The sequence below is a fragment of the Bufo gargarizans genome, chromosome 9 (assembly GCF_014858855.1).
Source record: "Bufo gargarizans isolate SCDJY-AF-19 chromosome 9, ASM1485885v1, whole genome shotgun sequence".
Classification (NCBI taxonomy): domain Eukaryota; kingdom Metazoa; phylum Chordata; class Amphibia; order Anura; family Bufonidae; genus Bufo; species Bufo gargarizans.
The window spans coordinates 3,305,481-3,325,066 of NC_058088.1; the positions used below are offsets into that span (position 1 = coordinate 3,305,481).

Genomic DNA, 19,586 nt, shown 5'->3' on the forward strand with positions numbered 1-19,586 from the left:
CGGTGTTGTGAGCGGAAGTGACGTTGAAGCCGATCAGGTGACCACTGTGGGCGGAAGTAGTGCTGTGTCAGCGGTGGAAGCTGATCCACCCCCGTCACTGAGCTGTCTGTCTAACCCCCTCCCATCCCGGAGCTCATCTCAGAGATTCTCCCTGGTCATAGTCCCCTGCCCCTTCCTGGTTATCACTCGTGATCCTCGGCCTGTTCTGGTGCATCCATCCCGGTGATCTCCGCCGCCATGGACAACTCCGGGAAGGAGAAGGAGGCCATGCAGCTGCTGGCTGAGGCCGATAAGAAAATCAAGTCTTCCCAGTCCTTCTTCTCCGGGCTCTTCGGGTGAGTCTGACGGTGATTAATCACCTCGTACGATCTGTACTCGCGATATCGTCTGCTGCCGATCTGCCAGGAGTTCCCTCCTATTGGTTGCCCATAGTAGCCAGTCAAATCCCTGCTTTCGTTTTCCGAACTGACGTAGCAAAATGAAAGCTGGGATCTGATTGGTTGCTAGGTGTCTGGAACTATTAATAGACCTCTCTGCATATTATCCCTTTGGTTGCCCATAGCAACCAATCAGCCATAATGTTTAAACACCTACGCCGTCAAAATATGTAATGAATGCCCGCCTGTTGCTTAGTAACAGCGACAGAAGGAGGAAGTGCCTTCTCTGTGTGGTGACCTGAGTTGTCACTCGCCAGTCGTTGGTGGCCGTGCTGGCGGCTTATATTGGTTTTAGGCCGCCAGCGCTTCTGACCCCAAGACATTTTGAAAATATGGCCACTGGAAATGATCTGTCAAACAAGTCACATGACAACTGCTGCCACATCCCCCCCCCCCCCCAGGCCTTAAAGGGGTTGTCCACTTTCGTGCAAATTAAGCTTATTCTTTGCAGCATAAGAAGTTCTACTGTTTTCCAGTATGGTTGTCCTTCAATTCCATTTTTTTTTTTAAATCTCTTATTGCTGTCAGTGAATGGAAAGGTTTGTATTTAACCACTCCAGGACCGCCGTACGCAGGATTGCGTCCTGCCGGCAGGCCCTGCTCTTCTGGGTGGACGCATATACGCGTCCTCCCGCGAGAGCCGAGATTTCCTGTGAACGCGCGCACACAGGCGCGCGTGCGCTCACAGGAACGGAAGGTAAGAGAGTGGATCTCCAGCCTGCCAGCGCCGATCGCTCGCTGGCAGGCTGGAGATGTGATTTTTTTAACCCCTAACAGGTATATTAGACGCTGTTTTGATAACAGCGTCTAATATACCTGCTACCTGGTCCTCTGGTGGTCCCTTTTGTTTGGATCGACCACCAGAGGACACAGGCAGCTCACTAAAGTAGCACCAAACACCACTACACTACACCCCCCCCCCCTGTCACTTATTAACCCTTTATGAACCACTGATCACCCCATATAGACTCCCTGATCACCCCCCTGTCATTAATCACCCCCCTGTAAGGCTCCATTAAGACGTCCGTATGATTTTTACGGATCCACGGATACATGGATCGGATCTGCAAAACACATGCGGACGTCTGAATGGAGCCTTACAGGGGGGTGATCAATGACAAGGGGGTGATCACGCATATAGACTTCCTGATCACTTCCCTGTCATTGATCACCCCTGTAAGGCTCCATTCAGACGTCCGTATGATTTTTACGGATCCATGGATACATGGATCGGATCCGCAAAACACATGCGGACGTACTGAATGGAGCCTTACAGGGGGGTGATCAATGACAGGGGGGTGATCACCCATATACCCTGATCACTAGATCACCTGATCACCCCTGCACTGTCCCCTGTCCCGCCACCCTGTCATGAACCCCTGTTGATCCCCCCCCCCCTTAAGGCTCCATTCAGACATTTTTTTGGCCCAAGTTAGCGGAAAATATATATATTTTTTGTTGTTGTTTTTCTTACTAAGTCTCATATTCCACTAATTGTTGTCAAAAATAAAATCTCCCATGAACTCACCATACCCCTCACGGAATCCAAATGCGTAAACATTTTTAGACATTTGGATCCCAGACTTCTTCCACGCTTTAGGGCCCCTAAAAAGCCAGGGCAGTATAAATACCCCACATGTGACCCCATTTCGGAAAGAAAGACACCCCAAGGTATTCGTGAGGGGCATATTGAGTCCATGAAAGATTGAAATTTTGGTCCTAAGTTAGCGCGAAAGTGAGACTTTGTGAGAAAAAAACAAAAAAAAAATCAATTTCGCTAACTTATGCAAAAAAAAAGAAATTCTATGACACTCGACAGGCCCCTCATTGAATACCTTGGGGTGTCTTCTTTCCAAAGTGGGGTCACATGTGGGGTATTTATACTGCCCTGGCTTTTTAGGGGCCCGAAAGTGTGAGAAGAAGTCTGGGATCCAAATGTCTAAAAATGCCCTCCTAAAAGGAATTTGGGCCCCTTTGCGCATCTAGGCTGCAAAAAAGTGTCACACATCTGGTATCGCCGTACTCAGGAGAAGTTGGGGAATGTGTTTTGGGGTGTCATTTTACATATACCCATGCTGGGTGAGAAAAATATCTTGGTCAAATGCCAACTTTGTATAAAAAAATGGGAAAAGTTGTCTTTTGCCAAGATATTTCTCTCACCCAGCATGGGTATATGTAAAATGACACCCCAAAACACATTCCCCAACTTCTCCTGAGTACGGCGATACCAGATGTGTGCACACTTTTTTGCAGCCAAGGTGGGCAAAGGGGCACATATTCCAAAGAGCACCTTTCGGATTTCACAGGCCATTTTTTACACATTTTGATTGCAAGGTACTTCTCACACATATGGGCCCCTAAATTGCCAGGGCAGTATAACTACGCCACAAGTGACCCCATTTTGGAAAGAAGACACCCCAAGGTATTCCGTGAGGGGCACGGCGAGTTCCTAGAATTTTTTATTTTTTGTCACAAGTTAGCGGAAAATGATGATTTTTTTTTTTTTTTTCCTTACAAAGTCTCATATTCCACTAACTTGCGACAAAAAAATAAAAATTCTAGGAACTCGCCATGCCCCTCACGGAATACCTTGGGGTGTCTTCTTTCCAAAATGGGGTCACTTGTGGCGTAGTTATACTGCCCTGGCAATTTAGGGGCCCAAATGTGTGAGAAGAACTTTGCAATCAAAATGTGTAAAAAATGACCTGTGAAATCCAAAAGGTGCACTTTGGAATATGTGCCCCCTTTGCCCACCTTGGCAGCAAAAAAGTGTCACACATCTGGTATCACCGTACTCAGGAGAAGTTGGGGAATGTGTTTTGGGGTGTCATTTTACATATACGCATGCTGGGTGAGAAAAATATCTTGGTCAAATGCCAACTTTGTATAAAAAAAATTGAAAAGTTGTCTTTTGCCAAGATATTTCTCTCACCCAGCATGGGTATATGTAAAATGACACCCCAAAACACATTCCCCAACTCCTCCTGAGTACGGCGATAAGTGAAAAATTTCATTTTTTTGCAAAAAAATCGTTACATTCTGATTAATAACAAAAAAAGTAAAAATGTCAGCAGCAATAAAATACCACCCAATGAAAGCTCCATTAGTGAGAAGAAAAGGAGGTAAAATTCATTTGGGTGGTAAGTTGCATGACCGAGCGATAAACGATGAAAGGAGTGTAGTGCACAAGTGTAAAAAGTGCTCTGGTCATGAAGGGGGTTTTAGCTAGCGGGGCTGAAGTGGTTAACATCCAGAGGTAGAAATCCTGTTCAATCCTCTCTTTTTGCTTGCTACAATGTATCAGTGTAGGTGAAAGGCAGCCTGGAGTTCAGACTCACAGAGGAAGGACAGACCATCACAGCAAATGTAAAGAAGCATGTTGCCATTCACTGGCAGCAAGCAGGGATTGTGAAAATGATGAGAAAGGCATTCAAGGGGGTTTCTGGGATCTAAATATCGAGAACGTATCCTTAGGACAGGTCATCAGTATCAGATCGGTGGGGGTCCGACTCCTGGCATCCCCGGTGGACAGGTGTTGGAAGGGGCTGCGGTGCTAGCACGAGTATTGCGGCCTCTTTGTACTGTACCGAGCACAGCGCCGCACATCGTGTAGTGGCTGTGCCTGGTACTGCAGGAACAAAACACTAATGATTCATGGGATATCATGAGCCCGGGGCAGGAATAGTTGTCATGTGGACGCAGGCGGAGAATGGCCTGGTAACGCTGCGGTCCTGGGATCTCTTGTAAGACCACAGATAGAAAGCTGAGACCTTCTGGTTTGTGGTGGAAGATCAGAAGCTTGTTGGTTGCTCTACCTGCGGCCCTCCAGCATACTGGGAGTTGTAGTTATGCAACAGCAGGAGGGCCACAGGTCGGCCATCCCTGGTCTAGAGCTCTTGAAACGTTGCTTTTATAATGTGTTTGCCCATATTTTCCAAGAGGAGGCATAGAGGAACATCTGGCTGGACTGTCTCACTATCGGGCCCCCTTATGGGGATTTCCGGTCCCGGTTGAAATGTTCTGCAAAATTCTTGTCTATTTAGTATTTATTTCCCTACTGTTTGCGGATCTCTGCTTGCTGTCAGTAAATTGGGACACTATTGTTTGTACCCAGAGGCTTAAATCCCGTCCTGATTGTGTAGCGTACAGAGGTTGTCGCAGCATACCAGACATTTCTATTGTGACACGCTGAGCAGCTGGAGATTGTGTACCTGTTCACTGGCAGCAAGCAGAGATCTTGGGAATGGTCAGAAATTAAAATGATAAATGTACAGAACTGTCCGTTATACACTGGGGTATTTCTATCTGGACACTTAATTATCTGATAGGTGCAGGTCCCACTTCTGGGGGGGGCTCTGTCAGGAAGGGAGAGGACGCCGCGAACGTGCAGCGTCCTCGCCATTCACTGCAGCTGTGAAGCACTTGAAATAACAAAGTAAGAGCGCTTGTGCGGCTGCCTCTCCGCGCCTATAGCCGTATCCTGTGTCCGGGGGTGGGAGTACCACTTTAAGCTTAGCATAAAACCTGGAAACCCCTGCAGATATTTTTCTGGTGCAGAGATTTTGGATTCCTTGCTTTGTGCATTGTCATGGAAACGGTCTTTAGAGGAACATTTACCGCGTGGGAGACGCAGCGAGGCTGCAGAACGCACTGGGATGTGTGACGACAAGCGAGATGTTCACACCCATCAGCCATTACGTCAGGTGAATAGAATGGGTTAACTGTGGCAATGAATCGGGGCAAGCGGAAGGATCTGAGCGCTCTAGACGAGGGCCAAATTCTGACAACTGGGGTCAGAGCATCTTTAAAGAGGCAGATCTTGTGGGCTGTTCCTTGGTACTGCCCACCGCGTACCCGGAAGGACAGCCGGCGAGAGGTCATTGATGCATCGGGAGGCTAGCCTGTCCGATCCCCAGAGGAGCTACCAAAGAGCAAAATGGTGTCAGGACACAGAGGACATAACCGATTGGCGAGTATAGGGCGGTGTAGCCACAGATCGGGCAGAGCGCCCATGCTGACCCCTGTCCACAGTGGGCATAGGAGCATTGGGTCGTCAGTCGCCAGACGTCTTTGAGTTGAGCGTATACCTCCCCTCATGCAAATCACCAGAGGAGTCTTCGAGAGGAGCGGGCCCCTCCCCTGACATGTCTGGTTTAGTAACTACTTGCACCCCTATGTAATATCAGTTCTGGGGCATCTCTTCTTATGGCTTTTTGTTGTTCTATTCCTTTATTATTCCTGCTAGAAGTTATGAATGAATTACTAGCAGTCTGCAGTGAAGGTCCAGCTGGGTGTTACCAGTCTGTCAGTATCCAGTCATTGCTGCCATTGTCGGACTGTGCAGGGACACACCCACTACTGGTAACACCCAGTACTACCACAGGTGGATCTGCGCAGTGTTCTGGCCCTATAACTGTATGGAGAGTGTGTGTCCGTTCCTTGTATATGAACCCCAGTGATCGGATTCTCGCCCTGCCGGGGGGTTGTTTTTCAGGGGCTCCTCCAAGGTGGAAGAAGCTTGCGAACTCTATGCCCGAGCAGCCAACATGTTCAAAATGGTGAAGAATTGGAGCGGTAAGAGCGTTAATCCGGAGAAAGTGAAAACAAGGCATTTGCCACTGTGCAGAGGGAGGGGGAGGACACGACCCAACTTTACACTGATTCCGTAGATCTGCCATTGAAAGCAACAGCCCTGTTGTGCTGATCATTGGGGCCCCAGAGGTCACACCCCAACCAGTCAAATGTTCATGGCCTTAAAGGGGTTGTTTCATCATAGACAAGGGGGGCATATCGCTAGGATATGCTTCCATTGTCTTATAGGTGCGCACCTATATCGAGAAAACGGAGCCCCGCAAGGTGGTGGCTGGAGGACTTCGGCCCGGCCACCATCAAGCCGGCCCCCCATAAGCATATCCAATTACCCGCTGTTAAAAATGATCCAGTAAAGTGTTATAGTTCCTGACATATATGGCTCCACCTGGTGGTCACAGTGTAATACCAATCAGCATGTCCAGTTTCATAGCTGAATGCTGGTGGTCACACATGCTCAGTCACTCCCCTCTCAGCCAGTTCTCTTCACAGCTAGTAGAAATAGACTCCTGCCCGGATTGTCAGGGAAGGAGCAGAGACTCTGTATTAGCATGGCAGGACAGCTGTGGAGACTAATAAGAAGGGACTGTAATGTAAGCTGCCGGAGGGGGAAGGAGACAGATTCTGAGCAGAGTTCATCCTCTGCAGCACCAGGAAGGACACATGAAAGCAAAAAATTAGGGAAAAGGTATTTTTATGCTAGAACCACCGCAAATGACTCTAAAACGGTTAGATTTGGGACTTTTGGTATGAACATGGTTTCATGGGATACCGCCAGTAATATTAAAGTGTGATTCTAAGCATGTATCTGAACGCCCTTTCTTCTCTTCCAGCTGCCGGCAATGCTTTCTGCCAGGCTGCCAAGCTACATCTGCAGGTCCAGAGCAAGCACGATGCCGCCACCAACTTTGTGGACGCCGGAAATGCTTTTAAGAAGGCCGACCCTCAAGGTAGGAAAGCTGTGAAGGTGCTGGGGTGAAGTGTAGTCCTGCCCCTGACTGTTCCCAATTTCATTCCACATCCATTTTCATTTGAACTCCCACAATACTCTGCGCTCTACTGCAGAAAACCAGCCGATGTTAGCTTTAGGTGTGAACGGAGGAGGTCTTGGGAGTGTTTATTAGAGACAGAGCAGATAGGCAGGTTAGGCCGAGTTCACCTCTCCGTCAAGGCACAGAACAGCCTGCCGGAGTTCACCGGATCCGGCATTGCCAGATCCTCTACTTCACTGCCGGATCCCCATTGGCTGTAATGAGGTCCGGCAGTGATTGACCGCTTTGAGGCATAAATTTCGGCTGAGCAAAAACCGTTGCATGCTATGGACGGAGATGTGAACTCAGCCGTACAGAGATAATATAGGTGGCGACAAGGTGGAGTACGGTCCGGTATTTAAGTCTGTGCTTTCTGTCACTTCCAAACAATGGATTCTTATACCCCGGATAACAAAATGATATCATTAGCATAACTTAAAGGGGTCACCCAGGAAGGAATATTGATGACCTATCCTCAGGATCAATATCACAGTCCCAGGATCCCTGCCGATCAGTTGTTTCGGTGAGCGCGGTGGCCTCCTGGGTGCTCGCCAAGCACAGCGCTGTACATTGTATAGTGGCTGTGCTTGGTATTACAGCTCAGCCCCATTGACTTGCATGAAACTGAGCTGCACCTAGTTCATGTGACCGATGTACCGTGACGTCACATGGCCTAGGAAGAGGTCACGGTGCTCATGGAGTGCCCAGCCTGTCCTAACAGTCTGAATTTCGGACCTCCACTGATATTGATGACCTATCCTGAGGAAAGGTCATCAGTATTAATTCCCGTATAACCCCTTTAAGTTTTCTGCACTTTGGTTGGCAGGACCAGGCACTATGATGTTTCCGCCGCCTGGCCCTGTCAATTACAGTGCAGAAGGTGCGGCAGTTGTAGAGAGAGCAGAGCCTTTAGGAGTAATGGTAACGCCCTCGTTGCTCCTGGAGGCTCATTTGCATATAGTAAAACATCATTTTTCTCAGCAATGTGGGCACATATGAACATGGGACCAACACAGATGCCTTCAGCTGCCAAGCGCACATGTAACAGGTCGGCCAGTGTCATAGGGACAGATCTAGCACATATGAACATGAATATCTAATGTGTTCTAACCTTTGACCCATCTTCCTCTGATCTCATCGTTCTTAATAGTGTTGTTTTGCCATAAACTAGAGAAGCTGGCAGATATACAATAAGCCAGGAACCGTAAATTCCCAGCGTTCTGGGAGACGTCACAGAAGACCTTAATCTGTCACTTAGACTCCATGATCTCATGGTTAGTCCTGATCAGAAAACATCTGCTTTAATCGATCCGCGCTCTAACGAGAACACAGCACCTCCGAATTATTCACTCAGTCTTCACTTTAACACTTTGCTGAACTTTGAGGTAGAAATACAAGATGTCCGACCCGGACCACATACAAAATTCTCAAATAAGGCCATATATATATCTAACAAGAAAACCTCAAGGCACTGAAGGTCAGCACTAAGGAAGTTTTTAAAATTAGTTGTAAAATACGGCGTTTTCCTTTAATTATTCAGATCTGTATTATTAGCCAGAACAAGGACCACGGCTGGACTGCGGATTAACACACGGCTCACTGGCAGTGAAAATATCCCACGACTTGCTTTGGAGCTCGATTAGGCCTCATGCACACGACCGTAGCCGGTCCGTGCCCATATTGCGTCCGCAATATATGGGCACCTGCCGCGTGCACACCGTATATATCACTGACGCGGACCCATTCACCTAAATAGGTCTGCAATCCGGAAGATACGGTGCGGAACGGAGGCACGGATCAGAAGACCACGGAAGCACTACTTTTTCCATCTGATGCAAATTGTAGACCCCATTCCAGTGAATAGGTCTATGTGTATAGTGGACGAAGGCTCCATCCACAATGTAGTTTCTGTCGTTGGCGCCCCACAGCTCAGCTCCCTCTTCACTGGAATGGGAGGTGACCTGCAGTATCCTGGAATGACCACTACACCATGGACAGGACCTTGTCCTTACACCTGCATCCACTGTATAGTTTCCGGCAGCGGTCTGATCAGTAGGGTTGAGTGGTGTTGGATCCGCACCAACCTGGTACTGATGACCTATCCTAAGGATAGGCCATTAATATCTAAGTACAGAAAACCTCTTTAAGATGATGCTGGGGTTTGTAGTTCTTGTCACGGTAGTTTCTAGTCTGACGCTCCTGTGCCTGACATATAAAGGGATTATCCTCTTCTGTTAAGTGATGGCCTATCCTCGGGGAGGAGGGAGTTGGACACCCTGCACCCCCGCAGTTCGGCAATATCGCCGCCAGCTCGGTAGTGGACTGTTTTATGTTGCAGTAGTGCTGCTCCCTCCCATTGACCTTGCATCTAGTGTCTTTGCTGCGTATATTCTATGTGGATCTGTAGCAGAATACCGTACCAGCCGCGTAGATAGGATTTTATCAGATCTCCTCTACCCGCTGCGCCTGGTCGTGATCACAGCTTCGTTTTAACCAGTGACACAAACCTTGTGATTGTCACAGCTGAACAAACCTCTGACCGTATAGTGACCGTCTGACCAGGTAGCTCACGCCCTCATCACCTGTCTAATGGCGACCGCTGGATGTTCTCTATGTACGAAGCAACCAAAGACCAATAGGAAGTATATTGTAAAAAGGGTTAATACAAGTAAAACCTGCCTTGTACGTGGTGATGAGGATGGGCTCCGTACATGGTGCCCTATCCACCCAGTATGTGGACATGTGGATTGCCACAGCTCTGTGGTGTGCTCCTTGTATTAACCCACAGTGTACCCACGTTATTAGATTTAAAAAAACCCGATTGTCTATAATATCGCTTGTGTCGTTCTGATACCTGGTCGGTGAGAGTCTCTCACTTACTGCATCTGCCGCCCCCCATTACGTGGGGTAAAGTGTTGATCAGACATTTATGCGATCGTCAATAAGCCAGAAGTGTCTATGATGGGAAGACCTCCTGTGGGTGCGGCCCTATGTGACATATATGCAGGGGGGGGGGTCCACAGCGGAATCGCATGAGGAAAGTCTGTTTTATGTTTATATTTTTCACCAACTTAGACTATTGTGTTCTGATCCATCACATAAAATTCAGATTAACAAAACATTGAAGTCAAGGCTGTAATGTAACAAAATACAAAAGAAGTCAAGGGGGTGAATACTTTTGCAAGGCACTGTATATGTGGAGGATAGCATTGCTGTTACAGTATATGTGGAGGATAGCATTGCTGTTTCAGTATATGTGGAGGATAGCATTCCTGTTTCAGTGATTTTGGCTGCACTTTGTGTATGACTATCTGACAGTGCCATCATATCTGATAATGGATGTCACACTGAACGTATCTGTGTTTTGCAGAGGCCATCAACTGTCTGCTGCGGGCAATAGAAATCTACACTGACATGGTGAGTCCTTGTTCCTGTTTCCCATGGTAGATAATCTTGACACCCTTGACCGGTAGCCTCCATGATGGGTGTGATACTTTCCTTTCCAGTCTAAATAGATTTGGTTCCTTCGGTGAGTAGAAGGAGACCTTGTCTTATCCCCCTGCCGTCTCCAAATGGGCATAAATACGGACTTCCGAGTGTAATGGACTACAGAAAACAATCCGGCATGATGGAGCAGCTATTCCACATCTGCCTCCTGTCTGTGTCTATGGCGCTCGTCTGTGTCATGAAAATACGTGGACAGTTGGCAAAATGTGGTCTAAATCGGCATGACCTGCTTAAAGTGATTGTCCACCTTTAATCAGTTTGTTTCAGATTAAAAATGTTGTGCCGATGGGAGCGGTCAGAGCGGCATTTTTCTGATACAAAGCTCCAAATCCCCATAGACACAGATTTATATGGTCCCTGAGTTCTGGTAAAAGTTTTAATGGGTCACAGAGACATATCAAAAGTTTTGATCCGTTAGGTGGTCTAAGCGCTGAGAACCCCTTGTTCACTAGAACGAGAGAGAAGTTCTTGCATATCGTGCTTTCTTTCCTCACTGCAGAAGACAAGCTCAATAGAAAGTCTATGGGGTCTTCTCAGTTGCGTTTCTCTCTCCTCGTTCTAGCAATCGGTGGGGATCTCCGCACTCAAACACCCAATCAAAACTATTGATATGTTTTTCACATCCAAAGTTTTACCAAAACTCAGTGACCCTTTGAAGGAGACAAGCTGGCTACCTACAGCCAGCACTAGAGGGAGCTCACGGCACAGTGTTGTTATTATTGAGGACCGTATTAACCCCCGTTACCGTTTAACCCCTTAAATGTACACTTTCATAATGGTAATCGCTTCACCCGCGAGCCAGGATCAGAGAGAACTCCATTCCTGACAGTTCAAACCCTCACTATGGACCGCAGCATCTAAGTGGTTAGACAGAGGGAGGGGATCCTTCTGTCACCCTGTAAGCCTTCCCCATAATGTGATTGCAGGGTGCCGATGGGTTGCTGTTGTAGCAGGGGTGTTCTGAAGCTGCAGTCAGATGATGGCGACTCATTGACCTCTATTTCCCCCCTGATTTTGGGAGGCAATCCTCTTTCATCGCTCAGTTCAGAGAGATGGGGGGCACTGGATAGAAATATTAGCAGTCAGGACCCAGTGCTGTGGGTGTAGAGAAGAATCTTTTCCGTACTTTGAGTGTTTTGGCTGCATCCACTTCATACAATGGAACTGACTTTGTTCTTGTGCTTCACAGGGAAGATTCACCATCGCAGCCAAACATCACATATCCATAGCCGAGATCTACGAGTCTGAGCTGGTGGACATAGAGAAGGTTTGTTACTAAGGTGGCTCAAGGACACAACTCCATTGATTTCTCCATTGAGTTAAAGGGGTTATCCAGGAATTGATAATGATAACCTATCCCCAAGATGGGTCATCATTGTCACATCGGCGGGGGTCTGAGTCCCGGCACCCCCGCCGATCAGTTGTTCCAGGGAGCCGCCGCTCTCTCTGGAGCTCTGCTCACCTAGCACAGCGCCATACATTGTATAGTGGCTGTGACTGGTATTGCATCTCTGCCCCATTCTCTTCAATATGGCTGAGCTGCGACTAGGCCACGTGACCGATATACCGTGCTGCAGTCTCTTCCTAGGCCATATGACATCACCATACATCGGTCACATGGCCTAGGAAGAGGCTGCGGCACTCGCAGAGCACCTGGCCTCTCCTAACAGCTGATCGACGGGGGTCCCGGATGTTGGACCCTCACCGATCTGAGGATATAGGTCATGGATAACCCCTTTAATTTTGTGCCATTAACGCAGATCTCACCAAACTATGCTTCTGGGCATGTGTCACCCCATCAGCATCCCTGCGATGAAGGTCCCAATGTCTGTGAACCAGGCCCTGCCAGAGACAGGACCTCATAAGGCTGCCTGTCAGTTTTCACCAATAGGCGTAATACACTGCAATTCCTCTGTATTGCAGTGTATTATGTAAGAGGTCAAATGATGACATGGTCAAGTCTTTAAAAAAAAAAAAAAAAGTTTAAAAAAGTTAAATAATTGAAAAAAGTTAATAAAAATGTTATTAAAATATGTTAAAACAAAACAGGAAAAAAAAAATTCCCTTTACAGAATGATTTATTATGGAAACATAAAACATATAAAAAGTACACATCAGTGGTATTGCCGCAGCAACCCAAACTCTAAATCCATCATATCATTTATCCCAGGCAAAGAATACTGTAAGAAAAGGGCTTAAAACTTAATCATTCAGTCCTGTGTAACCCAAAATGGTACCAATGAAAACTACAGATCATCCTGGAAAAAAAAAAAGTATTTAAGGGGTTGTCACTTCAGCAAATGGCATTTATCATGTAGAGAAAGTTAACAGAAGGCCCTTACTAATGTATTGTGATTGTCCATATTGCTTCCTCTGCTGGCTTGATTCATTTTTCCATCTCATTATACACTGCTCGTTTCCATGGTTACGACCACCCAGTAATCCATCATCCGTCGTCGTGCCCGCACACTATAGGAAAAAGTGTCGGCCTCTCTGGTGGCTGGGACTGTGGGAGAGCTCATAGGCTTGTGCCTTTTCCTATAGTGTGCAAGCACGACCACTGCTGCTGGATTACTGGGTGGTCGTAACCATGGAAACGAGCAGTGTATAATGTGATGGAAAAATGAAGCCAGCCAGCAAAGGAAGCAATATGGACAATCATAATACATTAGTAAGTGCCTGGTATTCACTCCCTCCACATGATAGATGCCATGTGCTGAAGTGAGACGACCCCTTTAAGCGTTTAAAGTGCTCAGATGTAAGAGGCTGATGTAGATGCTTAATGATCTGATGACCTCTGTGGCCATAACAGGCTGCAACCCACTGAAAACATTGAGGCCCTGATTTATCAAGACCAGCATGTGGTACTCTGGTCTTGAGGGGCTCTGCGCAGCCGGAGGAGGCATTCAGTGCAACCGGCTCCAGGTTGCATAAGTGATGGTAAATGTGGCCCCACCGACACCACACGCTCGCCACGTCCTCTTTCTGGAATCTGGCAAGGGTGGCGTAAAAATTACAGTTGAGACTAAATTTAGTTGCCATGGCGTTCAAAAAGTCACAGAACAGGGTTTTATGACTTTTTAACACCAGAACCATGACATATGGAGATGGTAAATCTCCCCCAGAATTTTTTTTTATTTCCTTTTTTTGCATCATTTACATGGTATCCGTCCTTTTCACCGACTTCATGTGTTTCCTTTGCAGGCAATAGCCCACTATGAGCAGGCAGCAGACTACTACAAGGGAGAGGAGTCTAACAGGTAAGCCGATTGTATATGGATGGTGTGTTACCGCCGTTCCGCATCTGTAAAACCTTCAGGTGTAAAAATCCAATATTTGGGACAATGGACCACTTCCCGCAAACAAAAAATACAGTTACAGGACATCCGGCTGGCTTTGTCCTAGCCGCCAGTGACTTAGTGGTTAGTTTATGTGACATCTAAACGCCCTAATTGTGTCTTAAACTGTGCCTGCACTCAAGGGTTTGATCGGTGGGGGTCTGTGTGTGGGCAGACCCCCCACTAATAGCTAAAATGAGGAGAAAGAAGCACTCTCACAGAGCATGCACGGGACAGAATTGGGACAGCTCCATAGACTTTCTATTGAGCCCAGCGAGGAGAGAGTCCATGCTATGCCAGCGCTTCTCTCTCCCGGTTCTAGCGGTCGGCGAGGGTCTCAGCACTCGCCAATCGAAACCGTTGATGCGTCACTCTGACATATCAAACGTTTTTTGTTTTCTAAGTACAGGGACACTTTAGGCTGGCTGTACATTTCCGAGGGCTATCGGGCTGATGGCTATCTCTTCAGACACATGCACGCTCAGCTCAGCCAAGTATGCATGTGGTGCCGGCTAATCTCCCCGAGAATGAAAGGGTTAGGAATGTTGAAATCCAGCAGCTCGGTCCTCCTGCCCCCAGAGATCTGCTGTTGGGGGAGAGTTGTGAGGTCTCCATACACATTCGCTGGTTGGCCGGTCCTTCCTGAACTTAGGGTTTGCCCGACAGCGTACTTATGTGCATTATTACATTACTTGTATTTCTTTGTTTCGCCTACAGTTCTGCCAACAAATGTCTGCTGAAAGTGGCCACTTATGCGGCTCAGCTGGAGCAATACCCAAAAGCGGTAGAAATCTACGAGCAGGTAGACCTGTAGCGCCCTATGTCACCACACTGATGCCATGGCGAGCCGTCACTTACCTGTAGCCTCTGACTCTGTGCTTTGTACACCTGCTAGGTTGGCACCAGTGCAATGGACAGCCCTCTGCTGAAGTACAGTGCCAAAGACTATTTCTTCAAAGCTGCCCTTTGCCACTTCTGCATCGATATGTACAACGCTAAGGTAATCGGCTGCGGCAGAGCTTCACGCCACCGGCCATGTGTCTGAATGACTGACTTGTGTCTTTGTGTCACAGCTGGCTGTCCAGAAGTACGAGGAGATGTTCCCGGCTTTCTCCGATTCCAGAGAGTGTAAACTTGTTAAGGTAAAGCTGCAATCTTTCAAAATTATGTTTTGGGCTCTTTCACACGAGCGAGTTTTCCGTCCGGACCCATTCATTTCAATGGATCTGTGCACATGATGGTCGCTTATCACTGATCATCTCTGCGTTCAGGAAACAGCTCCGCATGTTCTATATCGTGCGTTTTTCATGCAGCTCTGGCCCCATAGAAATGAATGGTGCTTGTGTGGAAAAACTGAAATGCGTCTTTCACAAATGGCTGCTAGATGTTGCGCGTTACTCTGCAGTTTTAATTCAAGCAAGTGACAAACGCATCGAAAACTGATTACATCCGAGTGGTAAAAACTGAAACGCTAAACGCAATTGCAGACAAAACTGATTTAACTTGCCCTCAAAACGATCAATTTTTCCCTGAACAGATCCTGACTCATTCCTTATCGCTTGTGTGAAATAAGCCTTAGGCCTCATGCACACGACCGTTCATTGCCTTCCGCAATTTGCGGAACGGAACAGGTGGCCCATTGTAGAAATGCCTATTCTTGTCCGCAATGTATATATTATTTTTGGGGGGCTACGCAAAAACTGCGGCCCGGATGCGGACCAGAACGACGGTTGTGTGCGTGAGGCCTTAGGAAATCTCCGCTTTATGCCTCATTCACACGTCAGTGATTTTGAGTAAAACCAGGTGCGGCTCTAAACACAGAACAGGTACAGATCTTTTCCTTATACCTTATGTCTGTGGAGGCCCTAATCCTGGTTTTAGTTCACAATCACTGACCAAACACTGACGTGTGAATGAGCCCTTACTGGGATGTAAAAATAGGGTGAAAAATAAAATTACTCTACTTAAAGGGGTTATCCATGAAAGGATAAGGATGACCTATCCTCAGGATAGCTCATCATTATCAAATTGGTGGGTCCGAGTCGCAACTCCCCTGTCGATCAGCTGTTTTCAGGGAGCCATGGGCTCTGGAGAGCGCAGCAGGCGCCCTTCAGCCTACCAAGCACAGCGCCATACATTTTATATGGCTGTGCTTGGTATTACAGCTCAGTCCCATTCCCTTCTATGGGGTTGAGCTGCAACTAGGCCATGTCACCTATGTACAGTGACATCACACGGCCTGGCAAGAGGCCGCGGTGCCCCTGGAGTGCTGGCCTCTTCTAACAGCTTATCAGCGGGGGTGTCGGACCCCTACTGATCTAAAATTGCTGACCTATCCGGAGGATAGGTCCACAATATTATTTCCAGGATAACCCCTTTAATGTATTGTTTCCACGCTGCCGGCCTCAGTCCTCCTAGTTTGGTAGTTCCTCCGGGCAGTCTCACTAAGGGTAATTGTCTCTTGCATCATTGCAGAAACTTCTTGACGCTCATGAAGAACAGAATCTGGACAACTATACAGATGCCGTAAGTGTCACGTGTGGATTTACGCTCTGTGAACCCTTGTATTTGAGCCCGTCATGAGTCAGGAAGATTTCCCGACTTGTACCTCTGAAGGACGGCTCCAACCTATGTCACTTATTCACTCCAGATATATACCCGTTGACTTACTTCTAGAGCCGTACAGACTTGCTTTCTTCCACTCTTATCCATGACCTGTGTCTGATATTGTATCTCAGTCCTGGCCCACTGAATGGGCTTGATAGAACGTTTGGACAACAGTGTTTCTGGGGTGTCAAAGGCAGACTCCTACAGAAATAACAGCTTAAAACCTGAGTAGATTGCAATAAAAATAGTGTAAAAAATAAAATAAAAAATGTTGCCATCATGGCTGCAGGCAAATAACGTTGCCGGTAGCGAACCCCTATCTTGGTGAGTGCGGCCACACTAGAATTTATTGATGGTGCTGGCATATACAGGTCCTCATCCTCAATGGGGCTTGCAGTTTAATTTTCAGATCAGTCACACAATGTGATCTCCATTCACCTCAGCGGCCCCGTTCTTGAGGTAGGAGTGTGTCCTAGAGGTGCGACCTGCCCAATTCTGACACTCGTGGCCTATCCCAGCAATATGCCATAAATGTCCTAGATGGGACAACCCCTTTAGAGGGAGGTTATCACCAAGATAGACCTTGTAAACTCAAGGTACCTAACACATGTCCCAAGAAGAACAAGCCACCTGGCACTGTAAGAGGGATATTTCTTCCTTGTAAAGCGATGGCTTCACCCTATAATCAGTAGAGTCCTTTGTCGGACTGGCCCACCAGAGGATCCTCCAATGGGCCCAGGCTCTAATACTAAAGTGGGTTGCAAAGGTCCAGGAGAAAATGGGCCCCAAAGACTTAGACGCCCTGGCTATGGGGAAGATGGTCAATATGACCAAGACCTGCAAGATGGTGCCCCTTAGGATGGGGGGGGGAGAGTCGTACTTGCCCTCTGCCGTCTTCAGGCGCCGCAGGGTCACCCCATCGGCAGACTCAACACGGGGCCTGTGGGAATGCAGGCAAGCCACTGCGGATGCAGTAATGGGGACTGGGTGACCGGCGAGGTACCGAAGTACGTGGAGCACCCGCCTGCAGCAGGTGAAAACCTGCAGAAGAGAGAAAAAAGATTAAAAAAATAAAATAGCAGACCTGCAGGAAAAAAGCAGGTCAGGTCTGCCTCCTATGGACACTAGACTAAAACTGAATAGCCTAGTGGCGGTGGAGAGGGTATAGCCCTCCTGGGCAGAGACAACTTTTCTGTTTATCTAGTGTCGCCTCCTAGTGGTAGCTGGGCATATACCCATGGTACTGTGTCCCCCAATGCCATTCACGAGAAGGAGTCTACTTATTTGATTCAAAACTTATTATATTTTATTAATGATATTGGGGTCAGGCCCCCAGGAGCCCCAGTCCGACACTGGTGGAGTCTGACAGTTGGGACTTCCACCAATCCTGAGAATGAGGGGGCCGCAGTGATAGTGTAGTGCTCTGTCTCCTTCCCTTCACCTTGATCATTGGCCCTGCAATGAGAATTTAGCCAGCTGTGAAACTTAGGGGCCGGGCGCCAATGCGTAGAAAAAACATGGGGGGGGGGGGGGGTGTATTGTTAAATTAGTGCAGTGATCCCTTCATTTTCATGATTGATTGGGGTCCTAGAGGTCAGACCCCCACTGATCATAAAGTAATGGCCATCACTTTAAAGATAGGAATACCCCTTTAAAGTCACTCAATCAACACTCAAACTCAAGTATGAGGGTCCGCAATAGCATCCCCTCTATGTAAAGTGAGTCTCCATGCTCCCTTACCTTCTAGAATAACCATGCTTGACCAATCGGCCACACAGAGCACTAGTATTAGGTCTCCAAAAACTGCAGTGAACCCTCTTCAGCGAACCACAGTCTTACCAGTCTTCTCATCCAACAGGTAAAAGAGTTTGACTCCATCTCCCATCTGGACCAGTGGCTAACCACAATGCTACTGCGCATCAAGAAGACCATTAAAGGAGAAGAAGAAGATTTGCGTTAACAGCTATATCTTTGTCTTCCTTCCCAATTAGCCGGAGCCCACGTCAGGAATTTTTAGGGTGCAATTGTGTGTGTGGAGGGGGGGACGGGGGGACACTGCTAATGCCCATTTACATGATTGACATAAACGTCTTGCTGATCACAAGATCCCCTGTCACTTCTGTTGCCTCTTACCTCATCCGCTGACTACGCAGACTTCTGGGGCACGGTCCTCTGTAAGAGCGGGCACCATCATTGCAGGCTGTGTAGTCACTGGATTCACCAGGGGGTCCCCGGGAGATCACAGATTATAGTATACAGTACCACCGCTGGGCATTGTGCACGTTTTTAGCTAACGCCCTTGCCGACTTAGGTGGGCCCCTTCCCCCCGCTGTCGGATCTTGACAGTATATTTGTGCAATCCTCGCTTTTTGGGGTGGCAGGCTCAGATATTGTACCATTGCATGGGGTATGGACGGGGAGGGGGGAAAAAACCCAACATGGCCTGAAGAGTCGTAATACTATCCTCGCTATATGCCATACATCAGAATGTATATAAATTTTCCTTTTAAAGATATCAGCACTTGCAGCTTGACCAAATGTTGGGGGTTATATGAGTTTTAGTTCGAGGCCAACTGCCAGGGCTAGCCATGCCTGTAGGATCCATAAGGCGATTGCACCACTAACCCTTATAGTCCTGTACAGAGTATGCAAAAACCTATTCATATCTAATACAAGCTGCACCGCCGGGTCCAGGAACAAGCCATGGTGACTTTCCTTGCTTTTTACTACAACATAGCTTGATGTCTATGAGGTCCTTCGTTACGGATGATGCCAATCCGGCTCTCTGAGATGGATTGGGCTCCACTGGAGGAGAGGTGGCATCGCTGTACCCGCTTTACCCTGCATAGTGCTGTAGATGTGCATATTTATCTGCCTCCTCAGGGGCCGGTTCATTTCTGTTCATTCCGTTTGTCTCTTCTGTCATCTTGTGAATCCTCTCATAAATGATTCAGCTGAGCCCGTGTTTAATAAAGCAAGTGGGATGTAACGTATCGCTCGGACCAGAGTCTCTGTATCTGCACGAGGGGGCCGCTGTTTTATGAGCCGGAGCGATAGTCGCGGCGGGTTGTTTACTG

General features: G+C 47.7%; 1 protein-coding gene across 1 annotated transcript; it reads left to right on the forward strand.

Annotated features, from left to right (window-relative positions):
• The first annotated feature begins 38 nt into the window (after positions 1-38).
• NAPA (NSF attachment protein alpha) lies at positions 39-19,502 on the forward strand. Its single transcript, XM_044305900.1, has 11 exons — positions 39-335; positions 5,932-6,011; positions 6,860-6,976; positions 10,428-10,474; positions 11,754-11,831; positions 13,769-13,824; positions 14,620-14,704; positions 14,798-14,902; positions 14,976-15,044; positions 16,378-16,428; positions 18,368-19,502. Exons 1-11 carry the CDS (start codon positions 238-240, stop codon positions 18,467-18,469), a joined length of 888 nt encoding a protein of 295 aa, XP_044161835.1. The 5' UTR covers positions 39-237; the 3' UTR covers positions 18,470-19,502.
• Positions 19,503-19,586: the final 84 nt, after the last annotated feature.

Bases quoted from the DNA above. Each gene is read 5' to 3' on its own strand.
- NAPA (XM_044305900.1), top strand. From the start codon at position 238: ATGGACAACTCCGGGAAGGAGAAGGAGGCCATGCAGCTGCTGGCTGAG. The intron at 336-5,931 runs GTGAGTCTGACG...GTTGTTTTTCAG, and splicing joins TTCTTCTCCGGGCTCTTCGG to GGGCTCCTCCAAGGTGGAAG. The intron at 16,429-18,367 runs GTAAGTGTCACG...CTCATCCAACAG, and splicing joins TGGACAACTATACAGATGCC to GTAAAAGAGTTTGACTCCAT.